The sequence below is a fragment of the Rhea americana genome, unplaced genomic scaffold, assembly GCF_003343005.1.
Source record: "Rhea americana isolate MKP2758 unplaced genomic scaffold, rheAme1 scaffold_20, whole genome shotgun sequence".
In the NCBI taxonomy this organism is placed as follows: domain Eukaryota; kingdom Metazoa; phylum Chordata; class Aves; order Rheiformes; family Rheidae; genus Rhea; species Rhea americana.
The window spans coordinates 1,294,076-1,304,782 of record NW_028186150.1 but is presented as its reverse complement, the minus strand read 5'-3'; the positions used below and the strand labels follow the sequence as shown (position 1 = coordinate 1,304,782).

The window sequence follows — 10,707 nt, the reverse complement described above, 5'->3', positions numbered from 1 at the left end:
TTATTCAGTAACTTCCTCTGCTGGAACAACTTCCAAAAGCATCTGAAGGTGCATAGTAATGGACTCTGAAAAGAAGAAGTAATTGTTAGAGGCTTTATCAAAGAACCTTATTTCCATTCAATTTTACACTGCTTTGCTAAATGATAAAATTAACCTGTAAGTAGTTACTTTCCTTTTCTGTATTGATGTCTCAAAACTTTTTTTTTTCATAAGATGGGGGGAGAGGAGGTCAGGTAAAAATAATTTTGAGATCCAAGCTATGAAATCTCAGGGTTTTTTATTTTGATCTCAATAGACTAAACTGCTTCAGATTTGAATGCATAGTTTGTAAAAACTAGGGGTCACAGGGAAAAGACAGATAACAAACAATTGTTAATGTCAGTAAAACTGCTAATTCTGTCAATTTTGTCCAGCAGTTCCACTTTCCCCTTTACCAATATCTATATCCTGTTACATACGTCCTACCTAAGAAAATGGCAAAAAGTTTCTTGTGAGGCTACACAAAATTGTTTTATAAATAATCAAATTTTAGTATTGTTCTTGCTTCTTCAACTTCACTGAACAGCACTGTGATCAGTTTTGCTCTTAATGCTGTTAATGTTCTCTATTAAACTGCAAAACTGGTAACTTGAGCTGACAGCAGACTACCTTGTGGCATAAAATAGCTATGATCTTTAGTTAATTGTTGGAACAACTTTCTAAAATCAGAATTGAAAARCTTACTCCAGAGTTAAAATAATACTATTCATTAAGTTCACTTTCTTTGTGCCGCTACAGTAATGCATTACTTCTCAAAGCCTTTTGTAAATCAAATTGCTTTTCTTTAAGTCAGCTGTAACTGTGTTTTCACGGGGCAAAAGTAAAATATAATTTTTACTAAAGCTCGCTATGTGTACCTTGTGCTATCAGTCTGGAAAATTGCCTTCTTCCCTTCCCCCCATGCAATTTGGGTGAGATGGACCATATACTGAGCTTTGTAAGGACTATTATGTGTAGTTTAGCAATGTTCTATTGAATTTTGGGGCTATCTGTAGTGTACTTACTTGATATTTTTTGAGCCCAGTGGAATTTAAAATGAACAAAAAGTACGTAAAATATAAGTCCACTGAGTATAAATAAGACACAGTATAAATATGCCAAATCAGGTGCAGTGATGATTGGTGCCAGTACCAGTAAAATGGAGACTAACATCACTATGATCGGAATGACAAAAGGTATCTGCAAGATACAAAACATAAAAATTCTTAGCAAATTCAACTATTTTTTTGTAAGTGTTGTGTATGAAAGACTCAATAACTTAGAAAGCTGTTGTCATTACCTTATGATGTGGGTTTTTTCCCTTTAAAAATTTCTGGAATTAGATGAGGCAGGTGGAAAAAGTAGCAAGAATATGGATAGGAAAAACTCTTACCCTAAATCATTGACCAAGATCACTTTGCTGATRTTGCAAATTGCAGTGTAACAGTTCTCATACGATTTAATGAATCCAGGACTGACTCCAGGGCAGTGAACCTTGGGTTCTGATACTTTGTCAGTGTTAGTCCTCTGAGTGCAGTTTCCCAGACCTGAAAATCTGCACCAAAATTTCTGCCCATGGTCTATGCAAGTAAAAAGTACTACTGTCTGGGCCTTCCCCAGCCATCATGAACTTACATGGATGTTCTAGTGCAAAACTTGTTCAAAGAACAAAACCCCAAATAAATGGTTAGGTTTCCTTTTTTCCTTTGTTTATTTCTTACTAATTCTGAAGGTACAAAGGAAGGCATTTGCCTTTTATCTAAACTGCTGGATGACTGCACGTTTATGAAAGTAGAGGAAAAAACATGTCAAATGTTGAACTTACCCTGATTGGTCTCTTGAGTTCTCTTTGTGTAAACCTCATAACAATGAGTGCAAGTACAGTTAAGCCATAAAATATCCAGACTGCAAAACTAAAATAGTTTATGAGCGTATCTATGTCACCAGGGATAATATAAATAATAGCAACGGCCCCCTAAAACAAAAAGAAGAATTAGTATAGCTGTTGTAAGAGAGTTGAACTTCACTGATGTGTATGTACGGTATATGTTTACAATGTTCCAGAACATGATCTGTGGGTGGATTTCATTTATGCGTTAGTATGGGTGTATGCTTACAGTGCTCTAGAATGTCATCTGTGTGTACTTCAACTTCTGGATGTGTGTGAATTGTAGCAGTTTTAAACCTATATCCTGCTAACATGACTTCTTTCTTTCTTTCTTTCTTCCTTTTTTTGTCAAGAGACTTAAAATTGTGTTCATTAAAAGCACTAATGCTCTGTTGATCTATTTTGTTGTTGACTGCCTAGCTGCTGATCATAAGTGTATGTGTGCAATTCTTTTAAGTTATTACGGGTGGGGAGAGCAAATAAAATTTGAATTTTCCAGAAATTAAGTTATCTTGCCTTACCTTGAAGATAAACAGGTAAGATAAAACAGATAGTAAAAAAAAAGATAACTACAGATACTTTTTTATTATTTTTTTTTTCCTAATATGTATTTTGCAACTTTTCAGGTAGTCGTATACAGATCATAATCCTGCAGATAAGTGAAGAGTTTTATGTCAAGGCTATGGGTAAGAAACTTTGAAAAGCGTGTGTCACTTCAGATTTTTTTTTTTTTTTTGATATTTTTCTGTACTTAGAATGCATACTTACAGAAAATATGATAGCAGGTGCTGGTGTTAAACGCTTAACACTAATGTAAGACAGCACCTTTAGCATGTGCCCTTCACGGCCTGCTACATAAACAAGTCTGACAAAACAAAAACAAGGCAATCTAGTTAGTGTGGTAAGTTTAGGTGCCATTACTTAAAAAAAAATAAAAAAATAAAAAAGAAACTTGACTACCACTACTTTTCAGATTTATATTACAATTGACTAGAATTTGTCTTGTGTACATTGGGCCTGCTTTGGAATGCAGTGGGATTTAAGGAATAGCATAGGAATGAGTTTGAAACTGGTTCTGTTTTTAGAGTCACTAATTTGTATGTTTCAGTTGACTGAAAATATTTTGGAAAAATGTTAGCTCCTCTTTTAATTAAATATTTCATTTTTAATTTGTTTCATATCAAAAAGCTACCTCAACAATCTTCTATCAAAAATTGATCTTTAGGATACTTCAAAATAGTAGATGGGAATGTTGAAYAGTTGATAAAAAGGAAGAGCTTCTCTTTCCAGTTCTAATCTTGACCATTGGTAATATAGTCATGTTCTTATTCTTAAAATCTTGCTGCTTCTACTTCTTGATAGTTTTAAAACTCAGCCAGGAAAAAAAGACCTGTGCAGCACACCTGCTTTGAGTTAAGAATCAGAGACCTTATTTTCTAACTTTTTTCAAACTTGCATAGCCACTGCTTCTTTTTGAAGGATAAAACCTATGGCTAGATTTGCAAGTTCTTTTTAATTAGGTTTTGATCAGAAGAATGTATATATGTATATGCGTGTGTGTAAATGTAGACATATATAGATAAATATATGTATAGAATTTTCACCAGTTWAAAAAAAAAAAAAAAAGTCAAACTCCTTGGAATGGGAGCTTACCTGCCTGTAGTAAAACAGGTTCCATTGGCAGATCCAATTGTAGAAAAGGCGACAAAGAGAGGAACTATCCAAGAGGCTGGATAAAGGACTCTATCCCCAAATGTCTGGGATGTGGGATTAAAATGAGTCATTTTGATTACTGTTTGGCCTGTTCAGTAATATTGGAGATTCTTAAAAAAGAATACATAAATATATATATTTTTATCATTAAATCTATWGATGTTTTGTGTTTTGTTATCCAAAAATACTTTGCCAAATGAACACCTGAGTTAATTCATGCAACACTAGAGAAAAGTGGAATATTGTTTCTTGGTGATTAAGATGCAGCGCCTGTTGAAAACATTAGGAGACAGACGTATCCTAATTCTGATAGATTTTATCAAAGACACCTACTTTGGGGATGTTTTTATAAATCAAAACAAAAGATAACTGCAGCAGAGCCAGCCCTATGCAAGCTGATTTCAACCTACAAAGAATAATGGGCTGTGCTTTGTACATTCACTGGTAACAAAACCTAAACTTGCTGAAGTCTTTCACTGCATGTTTTTGTTTTTACCTATGCCACCATACGTTGGCTATTGTTATTGCAGGATGGGTTAGATATAATGTAGGTACATTTATCTGGTATAAATGAATCTTGTTGAAAAGCTTTTTGGCAGGTGGTTTTGGGGGTTTCTGGTAGGGAGTTGTTAACTTTTTATAAAAGGCAAGCATTAGAAGTTCAGAGTTTTCATAAGCGTAACATGAACAGTATGATTTATTTATCCAGTACTAGGACACTAATCAGCCCTGAGCAAGAAAGCTACTTTTTGATGTATTAGACCTCTGTATACGATCTATTTGCTCTACTACCTTTATACTACTCAGTGGCAGTTCTGATGTTTTCTTGTTAATTCGGTCTGATCACTTTAGCACTAGCTAGTGTATGCTGTTTAGAGAGCATATGTTTGTTGGTACACTGAAGAGGAGTGGCAGAAATACAGCAAAGCTCTGCAATTTAAGAACATGAAAAATACAATCTTGCTTTTAAGTACTTCCGTATTAGCTCACCTCTCTTGTCTTACACCACATTCTGCATGTGTGCTAGGTACTGTTTCCTTTTCCCTAAAACTGCATAAGGACAAATACTGGCAGTTGGTTAATATATCCCATAAAATTGGTACATGACCTGTCAACTGTGGTTTATAGTCCCGCTAGCCTCAAAGTGTTGAGTGGAACTGAAGGGACAAATGCTGATGATACTAAGATTTTTAGAGTTCTATGTAGTGTTCAATGCATTTCTTCTGTAATACTGTCTTGCAGCAATGTAAGAAGGCTATTTCTTTGTTGAGAAAAAAAAGCAAGAATAAGGAGAAGTTAATTATGGACTGCTTGCTGTTATCTCCAGATCTACTGTCACTTTGCATGTCCTTGTTCCTAATAAATACAGGAAACACTGAAAAGGATGAAGCAGCAGTCAAATGTTACTTCCTTCTGTCATTTCAGTGCTTATGCAAAACAGTCAACCTCTGAGCTATGGTGTTTACAAAATGTTAAATGAAGATTCCATTGCTCTCATTTCCCCCCCCCCCTTTTTTTTTCCTTGAGATGTGATAGAACTGTTTTTTAAAGTAAGCCTTACGGGAATAAATTTCAGGTTAAGAAATAACAATAAATAATGGAAGGATAAATCAAGGTAACAGTGAGGACTGAAATTAGTTATATTTTAAGAAAATTATATTTTAAGAAAGAATTACCTTTATTTGTTTTACTTGTGTGCTACTGCTGAAGATACTTCAGTGCTCACAGCCTGCACTGTAATCATCATTAGATGCTTTTTTACAAAAGGAAAAATGACTTACCACAGCAACTGCCTGGGACTGCAGGAGTTCTGTTGAAGTCATTACGGTGAAATATGAAACATTTATCAAAACGTAACAAACTGTAACCAAGGGGATCCCAATAATTATAGATAGTGGTAGATTTCTGAAGAATGCAAAAGTAATACAGTATCAGCATTGCTATAGCACTGGTAGCTTTATGGTAGTAAACTGTGGGCTCTTACTTTCTTTCCTCAATATACACTTTAGATATATTTACTTTTTTTATTATTATTATTATTGCAGATCCATGAAAATCAAGATGAAGAAGAAATTCACTAGCATATGAAACCCAGAAGAGGTACTAATAGCTCTTTTCTCTACTAGTGTGGAGAAAATATTAAATGCTTGACTTTGTCATTAGAAGTACTGCTTTCCTAGGTATTCTTACCTGTAAGGATTTTTAAGTTCTTCTGTGATGTAATTAAGTTGATTCCTGGAAGGAAAAAAAAAGCATATCATGTTACTAGCAGTCAGATGTTGAAATACTAACATTTTAAGGTCAAGTGTTATTTCTGGTATTGTTACTTTTTCAATTCTTAAAAAAAAAAAAAAAAAAAAGGGAGGGGGCGGCGGCGGCGAGGGCTCTAAATGATAAAATGACAGGGCAGAAACTATCTCTAGAAGTCAAGAAGCTAGCCTCTTGACTTACAACACTTTTCCCTCTGCATTTGTAATTCAAAGTTTAGACATATCTTTTTTGAAGTCTAAGGTATTGAAATAAGATTGTCTTGGTTCTTGGATCAGTACTCTAGAATAACAAAAAAAATCTGTCAGACTTTTAGCTGAAATTCATATGGTTGCCTTTAAACTTTGCAGTGCTTGAGTCTTCAAAAGAAAAGCACTAGCATACACATTGCAAGAACTCAAGCAGGTCAGCTAACACTTCATAGTAGCTCTGTAAGTTATATTGTCTACCAAACTTGAATAAAAACCTCTTGATTTACACCTGTCAGAATTATAAATTTCAAGTACTGTCTTTTGCTAGATCATGGTAGACCAGATTGAAAGTTTTTTCACTCTTTCACTTCCTGAAATGTGGATATTAGGTATTTACTGTTCAACAGGCTAGTTTCCAAATTTCAGTCCTGATAAATATTTAAATCGTTATTCAGGCATCACCTCTTCTACACTGCCAAAAATCTAGGTAAATGTCTGAACAGTAGATGTAAAATGCCTGACTTGAGGTACTCAAGGTTAGAAAGAGAACCTGAAAGAATAATTGGTTTAAAATCAGTTCTAAGCATGTAAGTGAGGCTTGTTTAATGGTAAGTTAAAATTTATATTCTTCCTTCCTTTTGGAATACATATCTCTTTGAAAGTTTTCAAAGTTTGAACACTAAAAATAGCTTTAATGCATCAGGAATTATTGAATAAAATGTGAACTTGCCTTTTGCAAAGTGCCTTAAGCAAAGACAGACCATACTAAAACCTTAATCTTACTAATAGGTTTGTGCCAACAGAACCCTAGTGTAGGTGACATTCACTTTGGTTTCAGGTTCTGAAATGCGTAAAGTATTTTCTGGAGTTCAGCAAAGATAAGTTATATATTCCTGTCAGCAAATAATAAGCTTAGTATTATGAAAATAATACCCTGAAAGCATGCTTCTTAGTGTCCTATTATATAGAGAATGTAAATGTTTTATGTATAAAATAAATGCTTTTGTATTTGTGATTATTTTTACATGTAAATATTTACTTTGAACTAAGGCCATAGAAAATAATGGATAAATGGATGTGGGGATTTAATGGAAGGCTTTTTGGGGAAGGTGACTCCAGTCTTTTTTGTATTACTATCAAATGAAAGTGAACAAAAAAAGATACAAAAAATTGAACTATATGGACAGACTCTAACATGAAATGTATTTTTATATGTTCTCCTGTGTTGATCGAATACCACAAATCAAACATCAATACATAGTTCACAAACTAGAATTTGTATAACATGTAGAGGCTCCAGGAACACTGTTTCTCATAATGTGCATAAAATTAAACTTGGTTTTATATTTATCTCATTCCCACAGAATCTAAGTTTCCTCAGCAGCAAATCAGCAGCCCTTTTAGGAGCTAATGTGTTTTTTTTTCCCTAATAAACAATAATTTGAGGATCTGTGTGTGTTTTGTGTGTTTGTTTTGTTTTGTTTAAGGAAGTAGTGTTCTTTTTTCCAGGATTCATTAAGGGATTGCCAATAACAAGTCGATGTTCATTTTTTTTTTTTTTCAGATCTTCAGTACATCTTTTAAGTACTACAGGGAGAGACTAAGCCAGTTAAGGACTATTAAAGTGTAACTGATAACACTTGTAAAGATACCTTACCATCCATCATATGCCCAGAGTCCATTATAAAATGCCAGACTGATAGAACTAAGGGAAATTTTACTGTCCTTGAAAGAATCTTTAAAATTCTCAGTTTTTCCTGCAAGTAAAACAGACTAGTTATTGATTGATGTTGAAATTAATTGCTCTTTTCACCACTAGCTGAAAAAATATTCCAACATCAATTGCATTTTTATGAACTGATTTAGTGTTGAATTCTGCTGCATGTGCACATATACATGTCTGTACACACAGAGAGAGAATGCTTTGTAACTTAAATTGTGTTTCAGTCTCTTCCTGAGAACTGAATGCCCTTGGTAAAAGAAAATACAATGGTTCTATTACTAAATCCAGTACTAAAACACAGATAAATAAAGAACATTATTGTTAGGTCATTCCCGTCAGTGAAAGATTTAAAAATGATCACAGCAGAAACTAAAATAACTGTTGCAACTTAATGTGTATTTAATTACCTTGTGCAAGAAGAACAATTCCACTTACAATAATGATTGTGACAATGATCATTTTAGCAGCTGTGAGAAAATTCTGGAGATAGCTTCCTAGCTTCACACTCAGTGAATTCACTGTTGTAATTACCACTAGAAGAAATAAATTCATATTTCTCACATTGTTTGTCATAATTTAAACAAAAGTTGCATTTTAAAACCTTTTTTCTTATTTACTGCATTCTTTTCTCTGCTTGTCAATATTAGTTTTATAATATATTATTCTTACAATTTTTTTAATGTCCTGTGTTTTGAGGACTTCAAAAAATAGTAAGGAAAAGTCTATCAGAAAAAAATAGGCATATTTTGAAAATACCTTTAGCAAAAAAAAGAAAAAGAAAATTGCCGTATTTTCTTAATAAATACAAAAATTACTGAAATAACATCTCCACTTTCGCAAATTTTCTTTTCTACTAGAGGTAAGCATTCATTATGTGTCCGTATTATTCTTAGTAAAACTAAATACAGCTTATAATACTAGATATACTAAGTAAATCTATACTTTTTATATGTTGCTGAACTAGCTGTTATGGGGAAGACTCACTGTATTGTGTTTTTAAGTTTTCTGTCCCTTTCAGTGTAACGTTGCTTCCTGATGTCATTGTAATCATTAATGCACAGAAGTCCTACTGTACTGAAAAACATCTGCTGATGGGGATAAACCGAAATTGCTGTACAGTTTGAGAGCTTGTCCCCCCCCCCCCTTTTTTTTTTTTTAAAAAAAAAGTGTAAATCTTACCAATGGCTGCTGCTGCAAGACATTTGATGACAACTTTGGGTGGATCACAGCCTGGATAAAAAGGAGCTGATGCATATTCCGCAAAGCTGAGACAAATGATTGCAAAAGAACTGGGTTTTGTGACGAGTAAGCTTATCCAAGAAAACAGGTAYGCTGGAATTGGGCCAAATGCCTCCATAAGGTAAGGATATTCTCCCCCTGATTTTGTGATCATTGTGCCAAGCTCAGCAAAACAAAGTGCACCTGAACAACAAGAAATGCACTTATTACTGTTGTTATAGTTTAATAGAAGTGTATAAATTAAACTACTTTGAACAGCTTTTTTATAGATTACACAAAGTTAAGGAACTGAATATACATAATGCTGTGTTTCATGACATTTTTCAGTGTTACTGTATATGCTAAATGAAATTTTAGAGTTGTGATAAATAGTTGTGTGAGTTTGGGGAAAAATACACCAAAACTATTAAGTTACAGTCCAGAATTTATTATTGTTTGTGTTTAATTTAAGACGTTAGCAAATGAAGTGCATACCCTGCAGGTTTGTCTGTTTGGAAGTGCATACAAATAAATGAAATATTTAAGGGGTAGTTACTTCTAGCACCTCTTTTTCTAATTATGTGCTCTATATATTGTGTTATGTTGTAAATGCTGTACAATGAATTCATTTTTAAATGTATCAGAATTCAGTTTTGAAGTGAAGGCGAATTTTTCTCACCCGATTTTTTTAAAAAAGATTTTAAAATAACATAAGATAGCTTAAGCTACAGTTCTGTATTAAACTTTTGCAAGGAAACATCCAAATGACACCTACTCTGGGTGACCTAACACTTGGAAGTGTACGGGGCTGCACAGTAATCAGAGTAAAATATCTRTTAAGGTCTGCTTTAAAGTGCAGTGATGTTTTGAAATTTATTACTGTAGCTGGCATTTTGTCAAAGTGTTATGTAGCTGACACAATGCATTAAGAACTTTGTGTTATTTGTTGAAGTACTTTGTTAAGAAGCTATTTAGCACTAATTTTTCAGATGAAAGATTGAGTTGTACTTGAAAAGATTTATGCAATTACATAGGTAGAAAAGCAGCAGAAGTCTAGCCCACTGCCAGTGGATTTTACCTATTATTTTGCCATTGATTTAAGTAGAAATACATCGTTTATTACGGTTAAGGGATGGAGTAAGCAAAACTAATACCTGTTTTCCAAATCAAATGCAAATGTGCTTTAGAGTTTTAAAGTTGAATTTACTTTTATAAAGAGCATTATGTGTTTTAAACTTTTGCCTATATGTTGCACTTATCAGGGTATGATGRTTTTGGGTTCTAGGTGCCATTACGTAATTTGTGAAATGAGAATGGTATATAAAAATGGGAAAAACAAAGATTCAATCAAAGATTCAAAGTCTTTTGTTGATTTGTTTTGTTTACCTAATGTTGCAAGAATTCCACAGGTTGCCCAGATGATTAAACAAGGACCCACAGCTTCAACATTGGCAAGTACTGATTTTGGAGAAACAAAGATACCTGAGCCAATAATTGTACCAACAATCATACAGATTCCACTGATCAGGCCCACCTTTAAATAAAAGGAGACATATTGGTAATTTGTAATAACTTAATAATTATTTTCAGTTTAATACAATGTGAGTAGTTGTCATTACTCTTTCAGCTTTTCACATACAGCTTTACTGAGTAATATAATCAACTGTGTGAAACTAGTCTGTCTTGGG

At 33.5% G+C, this 10,707-nt stretch overlaps 1 protein-coding gene across 1 annotated transcript in view; it reads right to left on the bottom strand.

The window, feature by feature from the left end:
* Positions 1-10,707, bottom strand: part of SLC7A9 (solute carrier family 7 member 9) — an 11,854-nt gene continuing 1,147 nt past the window's right edge. The window contains exons 2-12 of the mRNA XM_085303872.1: positions 10,406-10,553; positions 8,981-9,223; positions 8,209-8,334; positions 7,736-7,835; positions 5,810-5,854; positions 5,401-5,524; positions 3,560-3,663; positions 2,675-2,771; positions 1,844-1,993; positions 1,044-1,218; positions 1-65 (exon numbers count right to left, since the gene is read on the bottom strand). Coding sequence (XP_085159998.1) covers positions 1-65; positions 1,044-1,218; positions 1,844-1,993; positions 2,675-2,771; positions 3,560-3,663; positions 5,401-5,524; positions 5,810-5,854; positions 7,736-7,835; positions 8,209-8,334; positions 8,981-9,223; positions 10,406-10,553 — 1,377 coding nt within the window. The remainder of the gene's footprint in view (positions 66-1,043; positions 1,219-1,843; positions 1,994-2,674; positions 2,772-3,559; positions 3,664-5,400; positions 5,525-5,809; positions 5,855-7,735; positions 7,836-8,208; positions 8,335-8,980; positions 9,224-10,405; positions 10,554-10,707) is intronic.